The 23881-nt window shown below is 45.5% G+C and overlaps 1 protein-coding gene across 3 annotated transcripts in view; it reads right to left on the bottom strand.

The window, feature by feature from the left end:
* Positions 1 to 22093, bottom strand: part of CAPN9 (calpain 9) — a 1322409-nt gene extending 1300316 nt beyond the window's left edge. The window contains exon 1 of one of the 3 annotated variants that reach the window (XM_073627588.1): positions 21726 to 22093. In XM_073627588.1, coding sequence (XP_073483689.1) covers positions 21726 to 21938 — 213 coding nt within the window. In that variant the 5' untranslated portion in view covers positions 21939 to 22093. The remainder of the gene's footprint in view (positions 1 to 21725) is intronic. The other 2 variants (XM_073627590.1, XM_073627589.1) reach the window with 2 other exon arrangements.
* Positions 22094 to 23881: the final 1788 nt, after the last annotated feature.

Raw genomic sequence — 23881 nt, 5'->3', positions numbered from 1 at the left:
TTTGGCTCCCAAACACATAAAGATGATAAGTTGTTGTGTGAATGTTGTGTACTTTGCGGTTTAGCAAGATGTATGTGGGGTCCCGAGGTACATCTATCCCAGAGACCCTCTGTAAAAGATGAAGAAATTTATTCCAGTAGCTCCGTATGCGGGGGCACGTCCACCAGATATGATGCATCGTGCCCATATGACCACAACCTCTGTAACATAGAGGGGAGGAATCTGGGAATATCTTGGAAAGCCTGGCTGGGACATAGTACCATTTAGTGAAGACTTTAATGTTAGCCTCTATCAAAGCAATATTTAAGATACCTTTAGATGATCTGCTGAAGGCTTGGAACCACATGGCAGGATTCCACTGGATGTCCAGATCTGACTCCCAGGATCGAGCGTATGCCGGGACGTCTGTCCTATCTGCCAGGGAAGCGTAAATAATGGAGATCCTGCCTTTTTGAGGGCCTATCGAGGAGCAGCATAGCTCATACATCGTGGCCTTAGGATTGTTCAATTTGTCAGTCCAAAGTGAGCATAGGAAGTGCCGTATTTGCGATAATCTGAACGTTTCTGAGGCTGGCATTTCTAATGTACTCAGGCAATGGCCCAAGGAAATAGGGCCATTAGGTGTAAAGAAATGGCCTATCCTGAAGAGGCCTTTGTTCAGCCACCAATGAAATGCATATATATTCATCCCAGGGGGGAATTTGGAGTTGGGAAACAGGTGCGTGAGAGGCCTTAGGGGGGATATCAAGTTGACATTTTTATGTAATTGATCACAGAGGATCAAGGAGTGAGATAAGGTAGGGGCTAAAATAGCCGGTCTATGTTTCGAAGGTCTCCATGCTAAAAAGTCGAGTGTGTAATGTGGGACAGCTTGCCACTCAAGAGAGATCCAATCAGGTCTGCGATTTTTTGTATATATGGCTGAAAACTGTGCCAGCTGTGCTGCCTGATAGTAAATCCATACATTCGGTAGACCTAGGCCACCTTGAGTCTTAAGTCTGAACAGAATATCCTTAGCAAATCGGTGACCCCGGTCTCCCCAGACAAATCTAACCACCCTGTATTGAAATTTGGACAGGATAGATTTTTTTGATTGGAATAGGAAGGGAGCGGAACAGGTATAAAAGACGGGGTAAGAGATTCATTTTGACTGCGTTGAGTCTACTTAGCCGTGACAGGCCCTCCCTCGACCATTTCTGTAGGTCCAGTTCTAGAAAGCGGAACATGGGGGGGTAGTTGGCGGCAAATAAGTCTCCAATGGTTTTAGTCAGCTTGATACCTAGATAGGGGACTGAGTTTCCTGCCCACGTGAAGGGAAAGTGTTGTTTGAGTTAGTCGATTAGTGGTGCCTGGACCGAAATATTGAGGGCCACAGATTTAGTTACGTTCACCTGAAGACCTGAGACAGCGCCGAAGTCTGAAGACAGTTGGTGTGGATATAAGAGGGGCTGTCAGGAACAATAACATGTCGTCAGCAAAGAGGGCACACTTGTGTATTTCGGGTCCGCAATTCACTCCTTTGATGTTCTCGTTTGATCTTATGGCTATAGCCAATGTCTCGATCGCAATAGCGAAAATCAAGGGCGAAAGAGGGCAGGCCTGTCTAGTTCCCCTACGAAAATCAAAGGGTTCTGAGTAGTGACCCATTAATCACACCTGAGCTGTGGGTAATGAGTACAGCGTGTGAATTATTGTAAGAAAACCGTCGCCGAACCCCCAGCGCTCTAGAATGTCAAAAAGGTAGGGCCACGACACGGAGTCAAAGGCCTTCTGCAGATCCAGTTACAACAAGAAACCCTCTTGAGCAGGGCCGCCGTCCCACTGGGTCTGCAGAAGGGAAATCAAATCAATAGCTCTGCGAACCTGGTCCGGACCTTGTCTCCTTGGGATGAAACCCACTTGGTCCCTGTGTATGTAACTTGCTATGAAGTTAGACATCGTGTTTGCTAGAATTTTTGTCATTATTTTGAGATTGTTATTGATTAACGAGATAGGACGGTAGCTGCCTACCTCGCTTGGGTCTTTATCCTGCTTAGGTATAACCAATATAAAAGCTACGTTTAAATCACTTGGGAGAGGGGCTCTATCCCGGAGGGAGTTGAAGAACTGGGCCATGTAAGGGGCCAATCGCGGGCCAAACGTCTTATAATAGCAAACTGAAAAACCGTCCAGACCCGGGGTAGAGTTCGATTTCAAGGATTTAATTACATCTAATATTTCCGCTGAGGAGAAGGGTGCGTCTAGAAGTTCTCGGTGTGTTTGCTGCAGGTGAGGCAGGTTAATGTCTTGGAAGAACAGCTCTCTGGCCTTGTGATGCGTGTGAGGTAATTTCTCATAAAGGTGTGAGTAGTAATTATGGAATGATTCCATAATGCTTGTTGGATTTTGTGTTAAATTGCCTGATGAGGTACGAATTTTGGGAAATACCGAGGTGCGAACCCTCGGGCTAAGTTTGGTTGCCAACTTGGAGCCTATCTTATCTGTTTGGTAATAGAAACAGGCGCCTGACCACCTCAACTGTTTCTCAGCTGAAGTAGTGAGAGAGAGATTAAGTTTTACTCTAGCCGAGTCCAGTTTGGCCAGGCTGTCCGGCGTGGGATTTTGTTTATGTCTTTAACTCAACAGGCGGAAGTCTGCTGTGAGTCGTGAAACTTCTGCCTTGCTCTCCCTCTTAAGTTGAGAGGAGAGTTGTAAGAGCCGGCCCCTCATCACCGCCTTGTGCGCTGCCCGCAGACAGCCCGGCGAAACCGACTCCGTGTCGTTCTCACCAAAGTAAACGGATAAGGCTTTTTCTAGTATTGTGCAATGGGTTGGATTGCTCAAGAGAGTTTCATTGAGGCGCCATTTAAAGGGTCCCTTCACTCCCGACCCACCTTTTAGCGTCAGTGTCATTATCGAGTGATCAGATAGTGGCGTGTCATATATTTTGGAGGCTACTACCCTCGGGATTACGTGTGGTGGGACAAATTTGTGGTCTATCCTGGAGAAAGTGTGGTGGGGAACAGAATAGTGCTTGTAGTCTCTAGTTTGGGGATTCATTTCCCTCTAGATATCAATCAGGCCAAAAGATTGGACGATCTGCGCCACCCGAAGGCTGCGTTTAGGGGGCCATTTGGTTTTGGGCTGCAGGAGGTTAGATTTGTCTGAGGAGAAGTGAAATGGGGTGTTGGAGACTCCCCCCCACTATCACTGTGCCAACGAAATGTGGCTTTAGGATCTTTAGAGTAGTGTCAAAAAAAAGGTCTTGATGTGTGTTCGGTGTATAGTATGAGATAAACGTGTAAGCCTCACCATTAGTCGTTCCTGTCACTAGTATGTAACGTCCCTCGGGGTCTGTGATGGTTTTCGAGTGCAAGAAATAAGTTCTGTTTGAGAAGCAGACCGCCACTCCTCTCGTTTTGTTGTCAGCATTAGCTAGGTGGAAATGCATGAAGTTTTTGTGAGGAAACTAGGGCTGATAGGTAGCAGGGAAATGAGTCTCCTGGAGTAGTACTACATCAGCCTTCAGTGTGTGAAGCTGTTGCAGTATTTTGCGTCTCTTCACGGGGGAATTAAGGTCCTGTACGTTGTGGGAGAATATCTTGAGCGTCCCGATCGTCAGTGTGGCGTCAGTCATGGTGAAACAGTGGGTGTGATACTATGTGTGTGTGAATCTCACCTGACTTCGTTGTTGTCCCTGGCAGATAGGAGGCGACCCCAGTAGCATGGTGGATTCGATCTGTGTTACGGCAAGAGGGAGATCCAGCGATTTTTCTGTAACTGAAGAGGGGGGGAGGCAGGGGAGAGAGAAGGAGATAGAGGGGTGAAAAGGAGCAAGAATGAAGAGATAGAGAGGGGAGTGAAAAAACAAATCATAAGATAGTGCATCATACAGTAGTAACCCCAATCCCCACGGACCAGAGAGGGACCCATCCCTGCCTGGGCCAGTACCTAAAAGAAGTGCCCTACGACCCGAGGGTCGAGAGAGTCTGGGTCCGATAGGTGAAAGAGCTAGAGTTCAGCTATCAGAGCCAGAGGGAGGCGCACTACGACCACTTCGGTCAACGCTGCCTCTTAGCAAACCTAAGGTGGTAGATAAATATTGCAGTCTAAGCCCTGTTATCGCATAGTGGTAATGTTCAAAAATCTTTGAAAAGTTTGAGAGAAAAGAAAAAAAAAAAAAATGATAAAAAAAACAATTTTTCAAGGTAAGTTGAACCCGTAAGGATCTTAAAAGTAATCCTGGGGAGAACTCAGGTGAAGAAAGTCGCCATTAGTATGGCAGCAGACCGGTCACTGACGCAGTCTAAAGGGAAGACCATAGATAGGGTCTGAACATACTGCGGTCCTGATCATGGGGGAAAGGATTCCTTCGATCGTTTGGGAAGTTGTTCCTGCCATACTGGAGATACTGGGCTGGTGAGTGATAATCTCTTGACAGACGATGCTCCTCAAGAAGAAGAAATCTGTGGAATTTCCTGAGTAATCAATCCAAGGTGTAGAAGAAGTCGTTCCCCGTCTCGGAACGAAGAGAAGCTGTATGGTTTGTTGCAAAAGGAGAAGTTTAGTCGCAGCGGGAAGGCCCATCTATACGTGATCTCTTTGCCCGCCAGGACTTGTAATAGCGGTTTCAGGGTTCTTTGTTTTTGTACTGTGTATGGGGATAGATCCGTGAAGATTTGAATCTGGTGCCCCTGGATCATCAGCTTCTCCACCGACCTGGAAAGTTTCATCACTTCTTCTTTAACCGCATAGAAATGCGGTTTCACAATGATGTCTCTTGGCAGACCATCAGGGCAAGGGGGTTGTAGTGCCCTGTGGGCTCTGTCAAGCTCCAAACGATGGGCTGAAGTAGTTTTTTGGTACTGTATAGGTTTCATGGGCACATTTAACACAGAAGCACCAATTTTTCCACACCTGTTTGACATGTGTATCAAATTAAAATTTTTTAAAGCAAGGCCAATTCTTGCTTTCATCAAGACTACCTCTAGAAGGTTACAGGGTGAAGGCACTGACAACACCCAAGGACCAATTATTCCACAACTGTGTGACAGAGGCATCAAATTCATTTTTTTTTTTTACAGCAAGGCCAATTTTTGCTTTCATCAAGACTTCCTCTAGAAGGTTAAGAAAAAAAAGGGGAGAGGAAAAGAAACCCTAAAGAAGTCCTTACCTTCTTAGTCAGACTTTATTCAAATAAATTCAAAAACACATGAAAAGGCATAAACAATAGGTCATTGCAAAATGGTCCTAAAAAAGAGACAATGATGTCTGGGATCACAGCCATGCTAATACATCCACACATCTTAACCAAAGTGGTTCAGCCAGCAAACCAACACAGTGTAACAATTTCAAAGATTTATGGGGTCAGAGAGGGTTCTGGGAAACCTCTAGGGCACACGCTGAGTATTAGCCGTGTACCTGACTGGGGACCTCCAGGCTCTCTATTTGCCCTGTATACAGAGTGCATACAATCATATGGTGATAACTGCTAGGGAGATGGATCATTAAGATGAATTCTTCAGTGTATAGACTGAGTGATCAATCAAGAAGTAGGTTTGCTACCAGTTAATGAACATGCACAAGCACCATTAAAGAGGTCACATGGAACTGATGGCATACATGTGTTGCCAGGACAACAAGCAAGTTAAATAATTTGTGCAGCAATGTGGTATGTGACAAACCAAGTGGCAATTCAAAGTTTGCATTCACTATAAACTGAAAGCAGCAGGAAAACCGTTATGATAAGCATTTAGCATTGGCCAGGCAATCATTCCCATTCGTTTTAAACTTGGCAACAGTTGTTAACCCGCTCAGTGGTACTGTCAAAATAATCATTGCATACTTGAAATATTGACACCAGGTATCTGCACAGTGATCAAATGCGCGCTAGTTACTTAAACCCCCCTGGGGATACTCATGGTTTCAGATGGTACGGAGTGATGGCATTAACATCCAAAGACCAATTTTTGCACAACTGTGTGACAGGGGCAAATTTAATTTTTTTACAGCAAGGCCAACTCTTGCTTTCATTAAAACTACCTCTAGAAGGTTACGGTGTGAAGGCACCACCAACATCCAAAGACCAATTTTTCTTCAACAGTTTTACAGGGCGTCAAATTATATTTTTTTATAGCAAGGGCAATTCTTATTTTCATTAAGACTACCTTTTGATGGTTACGGGTTGAAGGCACCACAAACACCCAATGCCCAATTTTTCCGCACCTGTTACTTCTATCCAAAGTCTGCGAAAAAAAATCACCAAACTTTATCTAAAAAAAATGGTTAATCTTGACCTTAGTGTACTATATTTTGGCTTCTTCACACAAGGCTTGCTCACTGTATTGCAAAACTTTGTTATTTTCATCCAAAGTCTGCCAAAGAGACACCAGAATTTATCCAAAAAATCTCTAATCTTGTTCTGAGTGCACTAAAATGTGGTCTCATCAAACAGACTGGCTGCTCAAGCCGTTGTTTACTAAATAAAGAAAACTTGCAGGGAAAATCAATTTAAATGTCATTTTTTTGCAGCTGGTTCTATAAACGGTACAGATGCGCCACTTTACAGGCAGACTAAGGGGGGCCACCAGGCACTATATTTAAAGGATTTTTTCATTTTTATTGTTTCACTTGAAGCATCATTAAAATCGCTGCATTGGTACATGTTCCCCAGGGCAGTACCCGGGCCCCCATGCCTTTTTTATGGTCAATAATTTGCATATAATCATTCAAAATTAGGACTTTTAATTTTTCCTGTTCAAATCCCATATACTTCAATGGGGTTCGTCGTTCGTGTCCAAACTTTTGCGATGTTCGAGAGTTCTGGCGCAAACCGAACCGAGGGGTATTTGGCCCATCTCTACTCAGGGCTAAGCCTGAGCTATGGAATCTGGGTCAGGGTTTACTAGGTTTCAGGGCTGGGTGACTCCACCTGGCAGCTCTCTGGTGCCTCCCCCTGGTCTAGAAGGTTGTAAAATCTTCTAGAATTAGAGGGTGGAGGTTAGGAGGAGCTGCCTTGAATATTTATAGAGTCTCAGGCAATCCTCCGGAGGTAGGCTGGCAGTGGGCTAAGACCACCCCAGAAATAGGCATGGACCATGCCAGCAGGGGCAGTTGAGTGGAAGATGGAGATACAGTGTTGAGGAGGCTGTCTGTGGCCCTCAGGGGTATCCCCTAGTCTGGGGGGGTGTCCTGCCTTGGGCTGGGGCTCAGGTGCTGGAAGGATCCTGCTAAAACACACAGGAGGAGTCTTTCCTGGAGGCATGGGAGCAAGAGGGAGGTCAGAGTGAGTAGTCAACACTGTGGGGACTAACAAAGAGGGAGACTGCCACATGTAGCTGGTCTCCCGTGAAAACAGAGGTGTGCTTAATTCTACAGTCTTTCCCTAGAGATCTCCTGAGAGCCAGTCTGGTGCACTAGTGAAGAGTCAGCCAGGTGGGCTGGTGAAGAGTTAGTCTGGTGGACTGGTGTGGAGAGTTAGCCTGGAGGGCTAGTGAAAGGGGCAGCTGCAACCAGGCGGGTTGGCAATGTGTGAAGAGGTGGTGCTGGGATCAGTGGCCACAGAGGAGAAGTTACAAGTTGTTTCACTGCAACTGTGCTACACAAAGAGGGGCTACGAGTTCCTGCCTGTAATGGGCTATTGCTAATCTGACTGAAAGCCTGTCAGATCATTCAAGTGATTCAGCTGGAGCAAACAAGTGTGTGCAAGATGAAAGTGAAGGAGACTGTAGATATGTGTATAAAGGAAGATGTCCCTGAAGTTTTGCTGCAGACCAGTGGGCATCTGATACCCTCCCATCCCTATACAAGTTATTAACCCTCAATAATAAAAAAAAAAAAAACAACAAAGTCACTGACTGTTCTCTGACCCTGGGTGCTTGTGAAAATTTGGTGTGCCTGGTTGTGCAGGAGTGGGGGATCTAAGTTCATCAGCAGTCCCTACGGGGGTGTGCTACACATACAAGTATTTTTGTAATTTTAGTAACCTCTTCATTTTCGATATGAAGGCCAGCATGCAAAAAAAAAAAACGAACGAACATTCGTCCCATAATCTCATTGTGCTTTAAACCCTGAAATACACATGTTACCGTAAGTGATTTAGTCGACCACCCACATACCAGGAATCTGTAATTCTGAATTACCAGTGACTTTTCCCACTTCTGCTCTGCCTATTACTTCAAACAAAAACTTAAAGAAGGTACTATATTAGCTAAAAATGTAATTTGTATTATTATGATATGAAATGGTCTGCCATCTTTCAGTATATATTCTGACAGCGATTAGACCCGACAACTGATGGATTGAAGTGCCAGATTAACAGTTTACAGGCATATTTAGGCACAAGTCATTTTTTAATGGATGTATATCCCTTTATCCATTGCTGAGTGATATCAAATCCAGATATCAGATAAACTTCTGCATGTCCTACACGTGAGAAAAAAAGCAGCTTGCTTTCTAGCATATACAGTGGGGACGGAAAGTATTCAGACCCCCTTAAATTTTTCACTCTTTGTTATATTGCAGCCATTTGCTAAAATCATTTAAGTTCATTTTTTTCCTCATTAATGTACACACAGCACCCCATATTGACAGAAAAACACAGAATTGTTGACATTTTTGCAGATTTATTAAAAAAGAAAAACTGAAATATCACATGGTCCTAAGTATTCAGACCCTTTGCTGTGACACTCATATATTTAACTCAGGTGCTGTCCATTTCTTCTGATCATCCTTGAGAGGGTTCTACACCTTCATTTGAGTCCAGCTGTGTTTGATTATACTGATTGGACTTGATTAGGAAAGCCACACACCTGTCTATATAAGACCTTACGGGTCGGTTCACACTGGGGCAACACGACTTCAGCGCGACTTTGTACCGCGACTTCAACGCGGCTTCAGCGCGACTTCAGCGCGACTTCAGCAAATTACAAGGCGACTTGAAGTCGCCTCCATGACAGGGGGAACTCTGCGCCAAATTTTAAATAAAAAACCGGCATGGGTTACCCCTCCAGGGGCATACCAGGCCCTTGGGTCTGGTATGGACCTTGAGGGGAACCCCCTACGCCGAAAAGACGGCGTGGGGGGTCCCCCCCAATCCATACCAGACCCTTATCCGAACACGCAGCCCGGCCGGACAGGAATGGGAGTGGGGACGAGCGAGCGCCCCCCCCCTCCTGAACCGTACCAGGCCGCATGCCCTCAACATGGGGGGTTGGTGCCTTGGGGGAGGGGGCGCGTTGCGGGCGGCCCCCCCCCCCCAAAGCACCTTGTCCCCATGTTGATGAGGACAAGGGCCTCTTCCCGACAACCCTGGCCGTTGGTTGTCGGGGTCTGCGGGCGGAGGGCTTATCGGAATCCGGGAGCCCCCTTTAATAAGGGGGCCCCCAGATCCCGGCCCCCCACCCTATGTGAATGAGTATGGGGTACATCGTACCCCTACCCATTCACCTAGGGAAAAAGTGTCAATTTAAAAAAAAACACTACATAGATTTTTAAAGTATTTTATTAGACAGCTCCGGGGGTCTTCTTCCGACTTCGGGGGTCTCTCCGGTTCTTCTCCACGCTCTCCGGATCTTCCTCCGGGCTCCTCCGCTCTCTTCTGCCGCTCTTTTGCTAAAGCGGAGGAGCCCGGTCTTCCGTCTTCTGCCCTCTTCTCTTCTTCTGATGTTGACACGACGCTCTCTCCGGCTAGAATGCTCTCTGTGCGCTCTGCTCTGACTTATATAGGCGGTGACCCCGCCCCCTTATGCCGTCACAGTCCCTGGGCATGCTGGGACTATGACTGCATAAGGGGGCGTGGTCATTGGGTGATGACCACGCCCCCTAAAACGTCACAGTCCCAGCATGCCCAGGGACTGTGACGGCATAAGGGGGCGTGGTCACCACCTATATAAGTCAGAGCGGAGCGCTCAGAGTGCATTCCAGCCCCAGAGAGCGTCGTGTCAACATCAGGAGAAGAGGGCAGAAGGCAGAAGATTGAAGACCGGGCTCCTTCGCTATAGCAAAAGAGCGGCAAAAGAGCAGAAAATAGCGGAGGAGCCCGGCAGAAGATCCGGAGAGCGCGGAGAAGAACCGGAGAGACCCCCGAAGAGAAGAAGGCAGCAGACCGGGCTCCTCAGCTATAGTAAAAGAGTGGCAAAAGAGCAGAAAATAGCGGAGGAGCCCGGCATAAGACCCGGAGAGCGCGGAGAAGAACCGGAGAGACCCCCGAAGTCGGAAGAAGACCCCCGGAGCTGTCTAATAAATTACTTTAAAAATCTGTGTAGTGTTTTTTTTTAAATTGACACTTTCCCTAGGTGAATGGGTAGGGGTTCGTTGTACCCCATACTCATTCACATAGGGTGGGGGGCCGGGATCTGGGGGCCCTCTTATTAAAGGGGGCTCCCGGATTCCGATAAGCCCTCCGCCCGCAGACCCCGACAACCAACGGCCAGGATTGTCAGGAAGAGGCCCTTGTCCTCATCAACATGGGGATAGGGTGCTTTGGGGTGGGGGGGCCGCAGCGCGCCCCCCTCCCCCAAGGCACCAACCCCCCATGTTGAGGGCATGCGGCCTGGTACGGTTCAGGATGGGGGGGGCGCTCGCTCGTCCCCCACTCCCATTCCTGTCCGGCCGGGCTGCGTGCTCGGATAAGGGTCTGGTATGGATTGGGGGACCCCCCCACGCCGTTTTTTCGGCGTAGGGGGTTCCCCTCAAGGTCCATACCAGACCCAAGGGCCTGGTATGCCCCTGGAGGGGGAACCCATGCCGGATTTTTATTTAAAATTTGGCGCGGAGTTCCCCCTCAAGATCATCTGAGCACAAGTCGCATGCCGAAGTCGGATCATGCGAGACGGCGATCTGACTTTGATCCGACTTCAATGATAGTCAATAGGCTGAAGTCGGATCAAAGTCGGATCAAAGTAGTACAGGGAGTACGCTCTGAAGTCGGAGCGACTTCAGTAGTGTCTATTAAGACGCTCCCATTCACTTAAATGTGAATCTCTTTCTGGGGCGACTTGGGGCGACTTGAGGGCGTACAAGTCGGATCCCAAGTCGTCCCAGTGTGAACCGACCCTTAAGCTCACAGTGCATGTCAGAGCAAATGAGAATCATGAGGTCAAAGAAACTGCCTGAAGAGCTCATAGACAGATTTGTGGCTAGGCACAGATCTGGCCAAGGTTACAAAAAAATTTCTGCTGCACTTAAGGTTCCTAAGAGCACAGTGGCTTCCATAATCCTTAAATGGAAGAAGTTTGGGACAACCAGAACCCTTCCTAGAGCTGGCCGTCCGGCCAAACTGAGCTATTGGGGGAGAAGAGCCTTGGTGAGCGAGGTAAAGAAGAACCCAAAGATCACTGTAGCTGAGCTCCAGAGATGCAGTCGGGAGATGGGAGAAAGTTGTAGAAAGTCAACCATCACTGCAGCCCTCCACCAGTCGAGGCTTTGTGGCAGAGTGGTCCGACAGAAGCCTCTCCTCAGTGCAAGACACATGAAAGCCTGCATGGAGTTTGCTAAAAAAACACCGGAAGGACTCCAAGATGGTGTCCATTGTCCATTGTTTCCCTGGAAGCCCAGGTTCTGAATCTGGGGAAGCAACTGTCAGTACTGAGAAGTCCCTCCATACTAAAGGAGAGCCAGGAACGTACACGGCAGGTGACGGCAGGGGCCAGCACAGAGGCGGGTGGAGACAAAGAGGTGCAGGCACTAGCAAAGAGTAGATGGGTGACAGTCAGGAGGGGTAGAGGGGGAAGTGCCAGGGAGGCTGATCCAGGACTGGAGCATCCCAATAAGTACGCTCCATTGAGTGACATTGGTGAAACCAGTCAGGGACCAGCACTGCTGGAGCTGAGGGACTCTCCTAGCTGCCGGGGGAAGAACTCCTCCAGTGAGAGTGGGGGGGCAGCAAAGGGAAAGGAAAGACAGATTCTGGTGGTAGGGGACTCAATTCTTAGAAGGACAGAGAGGGCAATCTGTAACCAAGACCTGAAGCGCTAAACAGTATGTTGTCTACCGGGTGCTCAGGTTCGGCACATCACGGATCTTGTGGACAGATTACTGGGAGGGGCTGGTGAAGACCCGGCTGTCATGGTGCACGTTGGCACCAATGACAAAGTCAGAGGCAGATGGAGTGTCCTAAAGAACGATTTTAGGGACTTAGGAGCTAAATTGAGGAAAAGGACCTCCAAGGTAGTATTCTCAGGAATACTACCGGTACATCGAGCCACACCAGAAAGGCAGAGGGAGATTAGGGAAGTAAACAAGTGGCTGAAGAGCTGGTGTAGTAAGGAGGGGTTTGGGTTCCTGGAGGACTGGGCCGACTTCTCAGTCGGTAACCGGTACTATAGAAGGGACGGACTGCACCTAAATGAGGAGGGTGCAGATCTGCTGGGAATGAAGATGGCCAAAAAGTTAGAGGGGTTTTTAAACTAGGCGATGGGAGGGAGGGTCCAGAGGCAGAGATAGCCAGCGTGGAAGATATTCCAGAGGGTAGTATTGGGGGCATTAGTGGTAGGTTAACCAAAGCACAAAAACACAAGGTGAGTCTAGTAGCAAGTCCTAGTTGTAATCTCGAAACACCCAATACGAGGACAATATGCGACCGGTCTAAACTATGTGGTATGTTCACCAATGCCAGGAGCATGGCGGACAAGATGGGTGAACTAGAGGTACTGTTGTACGAGGAGGATTTGGATTTTGTGGGAATTTCCTAGACCTGATTCAACAGCTCTCATGATTGGCTGGCAAACATTCAAGGGTATACCCTATACCGCAAGGATAGAGAGGGTAAAAAAGGGGGAGGGGTATGCCTATATATCAAGAATAATGTACAAGTGAATGTGAGAGATGACATCACTGAGGGAGCTAGAGAGGAGGTGGAATCCTTATGGGTAGAGCTCCAAAGGGATGAAGGGGAAAATAATACTGGGAGTATGCTATAGGCCCCCTAACCTGAGGGAGGAAGTGGAGACAGATCTCCTATCACAATTTGGATTAGCAGCAAGGATGGAAAGTGTTATCATAATGGGGGATTTTAATTATCCAGACATAGACTGGGCGGAGGGAACCGTGCATTCATTTAAGGCTCGCCAGTTCCTTAATGACTCGCAGGACAATTTTAATGGTCAGATGGTAGACGCACCAACTAGAAATAAAACATTACTGGATCTACTGATTACCAACAATACAGACCTGATCACAGATGTGGAAATACGGGGCAATTTAGGTAACAGCGATCACAGGTCAATTAGTTTCACACAAATAGGAAACATAAAGGGAATACAAAGACACTGAATTTCAAAAGAGCCAACTTCCCTAAACTACAAACCTTGCTAAAAGGCATAAATTGGGATAAAATATTAGTAACAAAGAATACGGGGGAGAGATGGGTTTGCTTTAAGAGCATATTAAATAAGGGCATTAGCCAATGTATCCCATTGAGTAATAAATTTAAAAGAGCGAACAAAAGTCCTGGATGGCTTAACTCCAATGTAAAAATGCATATAAAAGAAAAGGAGAAGGCCTTCAAAAAATACAAGGTTGAGGGATCATTCAGACTTTATAAAGAATGCAACAAGAAATGTAAGGGTGCAATTAGGACAGCTAAGATAGAACATGAAAGACACATAGCGGAGGAGAGCAAAAAAAATCCCAAGAAATTCTTTAAGTATGTAAACAGTAAAAAAGGGAGGACAGACCATATTGGCCCCATAAAGAATGAGGAAGGACATCAGGTTACAAAGGATGGGGAGATGGCGAAGGTATTGAATTTATTCTTCTCCTCAGTCTTCACAAGTGAACCGGGGGCTTCAGTAACCAAAACTGCAGTGTTTATCCTCATGACACAACACAGGAAGCACCTCCATGGTTAACAGAGGACAGAATTAAAATTAGACTTGAGAAACTTAACATTAATAAATCACCGGGACCAGATGGCTTGCATCCGAGGGTACTTAGGGAACTCAGTCAAGTGATTGCCAGACCGTTGTTCCTAATTTTTATAGATAGTCTACTGACTGGAATGGTACCAGCTGATTGGAGAAAAGCCAAAGGGCCCAAAATACATCCCTGGGAATTACAGACCAGTTAGCCTAACATCAATAGTATGTAAACTCTTGGAGGGGATGATAAGGGACTATATACAAGATTTTAGTAATAAGAACGGTATCATTAGCAGTAATCAGCATGGATTCATGAAGAATTGTTCTTGCCAAACCAATCTATGAGGAGGTGAGTTGCCATCTAGATAAAGGAAGGCCCGTAGACGTGGTGTATCTGGATTTTGCAAAAGCATTTGACACAGTTCCCCATAAACGTTTACTGTACAAAATAAGGTCCGTTGGCATGGACCATAGGGTGAGTACATGGATTGAAAACTGGCTACAAGGGCGAGTTCAGAGGGTGGTGATAAATGGGGAGTACTCGGAATGGTCAGGGGTGGGTAGTGGGGTTCCCCAGGGTTCTGTGCTGGGACCAATTCTATTTAATTTGTTCATAAACGACCTGGAGGATGGGATAAACCGTTCAATCTCTGTATTTACAGACGATACTAAGCTAAGCAGGGCAATAACTTCTCCGCAGGATGTGGAAACCTTGCAAAAAGACCTGAACAAATTAATGGGGTGGGCGACTACATGGCAAATGAGGTTCAATGTAGAAAAATGTAAAATAATGCATTTGGGTGGCAAAAATATGAATGCAATCTATACACCGGGGGGAGAACCTCTGGGGGAATCTAGGATGGAAAAGGACCTGGGGGACCTAGTAGATGATAGGCTCAGCAATGGCATGCAATGCCAAGCTGCTGCTAACAAAGCAAACAGAATATTGGCATGCATTAAAAAGGGGATCAACTCCAGAGATAATACGATAATTCTCCCACTCTACAAGGCTCTGGTCTGGCCGCACCTGGAGTATGCTGTCCAGTTCTGGGCACCAGTCCTCAGGAAGGATGTACTGGAAATGGAGCGAGTACAAAGAAGGGCAACAAAGCTAATAAAGGGTCTGGAGGATCTTGGTTATGAGGAAAGGTTGCGAGCACTGAACTTATGCTCTCTGGAGAAGAGACGCTTGAGAGGGGATATGATTTCAATATACAAATACCGTACTGGTGACTGCACAATAGGGATAACATTTTTTTGCAGAAGAGAGTTTAACAAGACTCATGGCCACTCATTAAAATTAGAAGAAAAGAGGTTTAACCTTAAACTACGTAGAGGGTTCTTTACTGTAAGAGCGGCAAGGATGTGGAATTCCCTTCCACAGGCAGTGGTCTCAGCGGGGAGCATTGATAGCTTCAAGAAACTATTAGATAAGCACCTGAATGACCGCAACATACAGGGATATATAATGTAATACTGACACATAATCACACACATAGGTTGGACTTGATGGACTTGTGTCTTTTTTCAACCTCACCTACTATGTAACTATGTAACTATATGTGAGAAATAAGATTCTTCGGTCTGATGAGACCAAGATAGAACTTTTTGGCCTTAACTGTAAGCGGTATGTGTGGAGAAAACCAGGCACTGCTCATCACCTGTCCAATACAGTCCCAACAGTGAAGCATGGTGGTGACAGCATCATGCTGTGGGGGTGTTTTTCAGCTGCAGGGACAGGATGACTGGTTGCAATCGAGGGAAAGATGAATGCGGCCAAGTACAGGGATATCCTGGACGAAAACTTTCTCCAGAGTGCTCAGGACCTCAGACTGGGCCGAAGGTTTACCTTCCAACAAGACAATGACCCTAAGCACACAGCTAAAATAACGAAGGAGTGGCTTCACAACAACTCCGTGACTGTTCTTGAATGGCCCAGCCAGAGCCCTGACTTAAACCCAATTAAGCATCTCTGGAGAGACCTAAAAATGGCTGTCCACCAATGTTTAATATCCAACCTGACAGAACTGGAGAGGATCTGCAAGGAGGAATGGCAAAGGATCCCCAAATCCAGGTGTGAAAAACTTGTTGCATCTTTCCCAAAAAGACTCATGGCTGTATTAGATCAAAAGGGTGCTTCTACTAAATACTGAGCAAAGGGTCTGAATACTTAGGACCATGTGATATTTCAGTTTTTCTTTTTTAATAAATCTGAAAAATGTCAACAATTCTGTGTTTTTCTGTCAATATGGGGTGCTGTGTGTACATTAATGAGGAAAAAAATGAACTTAAATGATTTTAGTATATGGCTGCAATATAACAAAGAGTGAAAAATTTAAGGGGGTCTGAATACTTTCCGTCCCCACTGTAAATGTAAAATTACCTATCAAGCCAAACTTTTGATCTGCACTGCTCGATATATAACTATACACAACACCAAAATGAACACTTGATTTAAGGAAACGCACTGTAGTTTAGTATATATGATACCTTCATATATGAGGGCTGGTTACATACATTATTACAGTCACATAATATAAATATGATCACAATCGTGTGCCAATGACACCATATACAGGGTGTGACATCAGATTAAGGGCAGTATAAAGAACAAGTCACAAGTTTTAAAGTCTTGTCTCTTACAACCGATATAAAGTTACAATGCTTGACACTACCCCAGAGGTAGTAATCATAGCTTGATGTCATGCACTTTGCAGTGGATTTGCACTTTGCAACAATGAAATTATTTGAGTGGTTAATCTTTTTGAAACAATTTCTTCACATATGGCCAACTTTACCTATCAGCTGGTCTTTTCAGTTACTTTGTTATCTGCCAATGCTTAGGATCAGCAAAGCCAGGGCCGGATTTCCCACAAGGCCACCAAGGCCAGGCCTCGGGGCGGCAGTGGTACAGGGGCGGCGCCGCTCCTGCAACAACTTCTCGGCCGCCCCCCACACTAACATAGCAGCATGCAGTGCACCCGGGCGCCAGAGAGGTGGGGGCGCTGAAGCGCTAGAGTGCTCCTCTCCCTCCTCCTCCTCTCTGTGTCCAGACTGAGGCGGCTCCCTCCGCAGGTCACCGCCGCCGCTGCTGTTTTTTTCAAGGCTCAAGTCTGTCCCCCCTCCCTCCTCCTGTCAGAGAAGGAGTGCAGCCGCCGGAGATTGGAGCGGCTGGTTTCTGTGCGGGGGGCATGTTCTCCTCTGTCTCTTACTCCCGCCCAAGCCTGTCTCCATCTGTTCTGTTGTACACTTATGGAGGGGGGGTTGTCCTGGGGGGTCTGTACTAATGGAGGGAGGGTTGTCCTGGGGGTCTGTACTAATGGAGGGGGTTGTCCTGGGGGTTCTGTAGTAATGGAGGGGAGGTTGTCCTGGGGGGGGTTGTCCTGGGGGGTCTGTACTAATGGAGGGGGTTTGTCCTGGGGGTCTGTACTAGTGAAGGGGGGGTTTGTCCTGGTATGTCTGTACTAATGGAGGAGGGTGGTTTGTCCTGGGGGGTTTGTACTAATGAAGGGGGGGTTTTGTCCTGGGGGGTCTGTACTAATGGAGGGGGGATTTGTCCTGGGGGGGTCTGTACTAATGAAGGGAGGGGTGGTTTGTCCTGGGGGGGTCTGTGCTAATAGAGGGGGTGGGGGTTGACCTGGGGGGTTGTACTAATGGAGAGGAGGTTGTCCTGGGGCAGTTTGTACTAATGGGGGGGGTTTGTCCTGGGGGGTCTGTACTAATGAAGGGAGGGGTGGTTTGTCCTGGTGGGGGTCTGTACTAATGAAGGGAGGGGTGGTTTGTCCTGGTGGGGGTCTGTACTAATGGAGGGGGGTTGTCCTGGGGGGGGGTTGTTCTAATGGAGGGGGGTTGTCCTGGGGGGGTTTGTACTAATGGAGGGGGGGTTGACCTGGGGGGGTTTGTACTAATGGAGGGGGTTGTCCTGGGGGGTTTGTACTAACAGAGGGGCGTTTGTCCTGGGGGGGTCTGTACTAATGAAGGGAGGGGGTTTGTCCTGGGGGTCTGTACTAATGAAGGGAGGGGGGTTTGTCCTGGGGGGGTCTGTACTAATGAAGGGAGGGGGTTTGTCCTGGGGGGTCTGTACTAATGAAGGGAGGGGGGTTTTTCCTGGGGGTCTATACTAATGAAGGGAGGGGGGTTTGTCCTAGGGGGGGTCTGTACTAAGGGAGGGGGGTTTGTCCTGGGAGGGTCTGTACTAATGAAGGGAGGGGGGTTTGTCCTGGAGGGGGTCTGTACTAATGGAGGGGGGTTTGTCCTGGGGGGAGGGTCTTTACTAATGGAGGGGGTGGTTTGTCCTGGGGGGTCTACACCCAGGAAAGTACACCCAGGGCTCCAGAGGGAGAGGGCAGTGCTGAGGGAACACCATTAGAGAGAGAACCCCGCTGCCCTGCGCCACCAGTGGGAAAGCCACACAGCCTGGCGCCATCCCTGGCAGAGAAAGGAATGGAGTCATTGCAGGAATACAGATCTGGCTGCTACCCACCGGAGTCACCACGGGCAATTCAGAGTGAGCCGAATCCTGATCAGAGGAACCATTGCTGTATCGCTGGGTCAGGTGAGAGGGCCGATCGGCCATTATCTACTAATGTCCATAGGAACTGCAGTCTTTGACCGTCTCCTGTATCATGTCTGCAATCTCTGACCATCTCCTGTACTATGATTGCAGTCTCTGACCATCTCTTGTATCATGTCTGCAGTCTTTGACCGTATTATGTCTGGGGGCTCTTTCTGGTGGTGTGTGGGGGGGCGGCATTGAAGGGCCCGGCCTTGGGGCGGCAAAGGGAGTAAATCCGGGCCTGAGCAAAGCACAAGAAAATGTGCATTATTTTTGTGCAATTATGTGTCTATGCATGGGCTAGCATACAGTATATCAGCAAAGGTGAGCATGTTCTAGAACAATAAATGAAAAGTATATGTCAAGGCAAGTTTAACCCCCTTAACGCCGGGGCCTACTGGTTCTTTAAGAGGTTTCTGATACCGGAAGGCGGGGCAGGGTTTCTGATCCTGTGACCACTGTGATTGGCTATAACAGCAGTCACATGATTGGAAAGCTCCCGATCGCAAGTAGAGATCAGGAGCTTTCAGTTTGCCATCGGTAACTGTGCCGGGAGTGCGCAGGGTGCACACTCTCGGCACAACTTTGTTTACATTCTGGTAAACATATATGCGGCCACTTGGCGTTAAGGCCCACCCACTGAAAGGCCACATATATGCGTACCGCTGGCGTGAAGATGTTAAAAAAAAAAACACAAATTTTTTATGCTTGTGGAATGCATGCACATTTACCCAATTATCTATTTAAAAGGCATAATTCACCTTTTTCCAGAAAAACTGCTTATGCAGCTAAGGCACATCTGCAGATAAAAAAAAAACTGTGCAACTTTTGTCAAAGCTGGAAAATGCCCTTGCTATAGGTGTAGGCCATTTCTGTACCTCCCAAAGCCTGGCTGAAAAACTCCCTAAAATGGCATCCCCCAATTCTGCTTCGTTGCTGGGACTTTGCTAAGACACTCCCAGCTTTTACTGTTCACCTCCACCGTCACAGGAGGGAGCTCTTTCTCTGATTTAAACTTCCTCACACCTGACCCAGCATCTCTGAGCTCCATATTTGAGAGCTCAATCTTGTGATAGTCTGGGGTGAACAGTAACAGCTGGGAATGTCTTGGCAATGTCCTAGTAAAAAGGCAGGGAGGGATAATGCCATCTCTGAGAGTGTTCAGTCAGGCTTCCAGAGGTATCTAAAAAGCCTACGCAGTTCAGTTTACATCTTGGAACAGATCCTGTGTGCCGGGATGACTGAACTTCACAGGAGTGATGCCATCCTGCGCCAGCCAATGAAGACAGCCATAGACTAGCACCTCGAAGAAGCCAGGTAGATGTCAGCACCTTGGACCATTGAAGGAGAGGTAAAAATTGCAGACTTTGGTTCAACTTTAAGGCTGGGTTCACACTAGTGCAAATTGTATGCACGTTTCCCCACATCCAATTAACATGACAGGAAATTGTGACTCTCAATGGAGCCGGTTCACATATCCCTGGGGCAGTGCGTCCTGTGCGTCTTTGGCTCCATTTTAGGGCTGAATTCAAGCAAAAATGTGGCCCTGATTCTTCCCTCAAACACAGAACAGGGACGAACTGGACCACTGCTGTGAGCTGCATGCAGCTTAGATGTGAACCCAGCCTCAGACATTTCCAGGAACATTCATCACCACTAAATGGTTAGTGTAGTTTTGGATGGCTCAGTGGTTAGCACATATGATTTGCAGCACTGGGGTCCTTGGTCCAATTCACTATCTGCATGTTCTCCCTGTGTTTGTGTCATTTTCCTTCTACATTCCAAAGACATGCTGGTGGGTTAATTTGCTGCTGCCTAAATTGGTTATGCACATTATCACTTTCTGCATGTCGGTCCCAAGCAATTAGAGGGGTTCGAGAAAAGACCTGGCAACCTACCTAATATAAAAATTTGCCAACAAAATTCTTTTTAAAAGGCTTTCCAGTGTATTAGACATTGTTCCCAGAGACATGGCTCTCAGAATCACCAAGAGTTGGATACGAATGGATATATTCATACATAATGGATTTGCTGAAATTTTTATTTGCAGTTTCTTGTTAGCTTGCTGTTTTACACACTAGTTTGGTATCACCTGCAGAAAATCTCACCTCTGCCTACATGCCATGGACTCTCAGGCTGGGTTCACACTGGAGAACGCAGCGCTTCACAGCAGGAGTCCGGTACGTCTTTATTCACCTTTTCGGGGCTGATTTCAGCCTAAATTTTGGGCTGAATTCGGACCTGACACGAACCAAAAAACGCACAGGACTCCTGTGCAATTCGCGCTGGAGCCGCTGCGGAGATGTGTAAACCGGCTCTATAGAGAGCCAGTCACAATCTCTTGCTATGCGAATTGGATGCAGTGAAAAACTGCATCCAATTCGCAATAGTGTGAACACAGCCTCACTCACTCTCTAAGGCTTGATTCACACCTATGCATTTTTAGTGCTTTTTGCATTTTGCAGATTTGCACTGCAGTCCATTTAACATGGTTTCCTATGGAACACATTCTGTAGTGCAAATCTGCAAAATGCAAAAAGCACTAAAAATGCATAGGTGTGAATCGAGCCTTAGGTTTTTTTTCATGCTTGCCACGTTTTTGAGCAGCGTTTTTGTAGCGTTTTTGCGGCGTTTTTGCCGCGATTTGCGTTTTGCGTTTTTTTTTTTTTTTTTTTTTTTATTTTTTATTTTTTTTTACAGTCTTACAAAAAAATTACAAAAAAAAAAAAATTAAAAAAACGGCAAAAACGCACCAAAAACGCATCAAAAACGCTGCAAAAACGGTGCACTTGCGTTTTTGATGCTTGTCCATTGAAAACCATTACATGCAAAACGCTGCTTTTTGCATGAAAAAAAGTCCCCGACCCTTTCCAAAAACGCAGAGATACAAAAAAGCATTGATGTGAACATGTTCCATAGGAACCCATGTTAAAAAATTCCCGTGCATTTCTGCAAAATGCAAAATGCATCAAAAAACGCGCTAGTGTGAATGGGGCCTCAGGCTGGATTCACACTTATGCATTTTTAGTGCTTTTTGCATTTTGCAGAATTGCACTACAGTCCATAAACCATGTTTTCCTATGGAATGCAATCTGTAGTGCAAATCTGCAAAATGCAAAAAGCACAAAAAATGCATAGGTGTGAATCCAGCCTAAGTACTGACCATCCATGGCAAGCATGCATTCTTCTGCCAGAGCACTTTAGATATCCAAGTAACAGGTGGAAGATTCCATTCCAATGACATTCACTCTAGTTAGGAAGACTTTAATTTGTCGTAAAAAAAAAAAAAACAAGCTGAATTTTATGATAAGTATTTAAATGTTAACCCTTACCTTAGGTCTTTTCCATACAAATGGGATGTTTGGTTTTTCACTGTAGAATAGGGAACTGTCATGTGCAGGAAAATCAATATCTTCAAACAAAGTTCCTTTCTGAAGACATTCTTGCTTGAGCTGCTCATATGTTTTACCAGATGAGTGGATGGTTAGGGCAGTGTGGGGGAAACTGGGTTCCCTCTGCTTCGAGCCTTGATAGATGTATGGCATGTCTTCCTGGTTTTTCTTTTTGCGTTAGGCAAAAAGCAGAAAAGTATAAGTCAAACTACAGCACACACAGCTATAACGTAGCAGTCTGAGAAGAAGATATTTTTAAGGTGTACTACCTGACCTGTGTACAGTATGGTGACTAAAACAAACATTCAGAAAATGTCTACTCCTCCTTTCACCTCCTCCTTTATTTCCACCTGTTAGAATGAGACACTATTTACATTTCAAAGCTGATGAATAGCACAAGGAACACCCTGCTGAACCAACAGTAACAAGGATAAACTTTCACAGATTCATCGTTTAACACTTTGTTCTTTTTTTTTTTTCTTTTTTTTTTTTTTTTTTTTTTTTATGTTTAAGCTACTGTCTCTTTGTTTCATTTGTCCAAGCTTGTGCATCATATTATTTATTACCAAGCACAATCCTATGCCCACTGACTGGTTTATTAAGGAAATAATATTGTAAATACATTAAATGAATGAAAAAAAAAGTAATATATAGATATATAGATATATATATATATATCTATAGATATATATAGATATATATATATATCTATATATATATATATATATATCTAGATCTAGATATATATATATATATATATATATAGATATATATATATATATATATATATATATATCTATATATATATATATATATATATATCTATCTCTATCCTATCTATCTATCAGCCATCATATTTGTTACTGGAATGTGATTTAGAAAATTCAGATTGTGCATTGCACAGCTTAGCATCAAAAAGGATCCATGCACTTCGGAACTTTAGTAGTTCAGACTATTGATAAACATATATGTTTTTGCTTTTTTCATTACGTTATGCTAAATGTATTATTTATCACTATTGTTTTTTAAGACATGCATTGCAATGCATTAAAGGCATGTATTCTACTTCCCCATAGTAAAGGTGTCTGTTCTGTTCTTAACTCAGTGCTGCTGTGCAGTGTGCTTTAAGGCCTTGTTCACACCTATACAGATTGCAGTTTGCATATTCCAGGTGCATTTTGCGTTTTTCAATACACGTTTTTGATCCATTGAAGTCTATGGAACCAAAAAACAGAACAAAGTCCCTGGCTCTTTCCATGAAATGCACAGATGTTAACATGTGTGACCCACAGGAAACCATGTGAAATGGACTGCAGTGTGTTTCTGCAAAACTGAAAACACACTAAAAATGCATAGGTGTGACATATGTAACCAGGCCTTAAAATACAACATGTTAATTATTATTTTTTTTTGCAATTTAGTGCAATGGGAGGCCTACACGTTACATGTGTCTGAGAAAAGGTAAATCTACATATACGTATGCTGTAAGGAGCCAGGCAGAGATATTATAAATTAAACATAGCTGGAGACCAATAAAGCAGTAGAAATGTACACTACCAAATGATCATTAAGTGTTTTTTACACTTCAAATACATTATACGACACTTATAAAACATACTTGTAAAGGAATAGAGACATAAACTGTCAATCTCTGATATACTGTTGGAACACCTGCCCACCTTATTTATGTCACAGCATTTAAATTGATTTATATAGTTTCACAATTTACAGAAAAGAGAAATCTAAAAGGTAGACCTTGTCTATAGATCCATGTGCATTGAGGAAAGACCAGATGATTTAGCAGTATACACTGGTGGGTGGGGGGTAGTATAAAACTTTAATATGACAAAATCTTTCCTCAAGTTGTATTTCTGGCCTTAAAGTAGAACTATAGGTAAAACTTTTTTTTTTTTTTTAATCATGCAAGGGATGGTTATAACCCCTCTCAGATTTTTTTTTTTCTTTATATGTGTCCGATTGTGGAGATAGCCAAACAGGAAGTAATAGGAAATTCCTGAAACTTAAGGGATTTCCTTGGGGACCCTGAGGTCACCAGAACTAGTGTCCCCATTGGAATATTTCCCCGCTATTACTTT

The sequence above is a fragment of the Aquarana catesbeiana genome, linkage group LG04, assembly GCF_042186555.1.
Source record: "Aquarana catesbeiana isolate 2022-GZ linkage group LG04, ASM4218655v1, whole genome shotgun sequence".
NCBI classification, from domain to species: domain Eukaryota; kingdom Metazoa; phylum Chordata; class Amphibia; order Anura; family Ranidae; genus Aquarana; species Aquarana catesbeiana.
The sequence above is the reverse complement of the archived record's forward strand: the minus strand, read 5'-3'. Positions and strand labels throughout refer to the sequence as shown.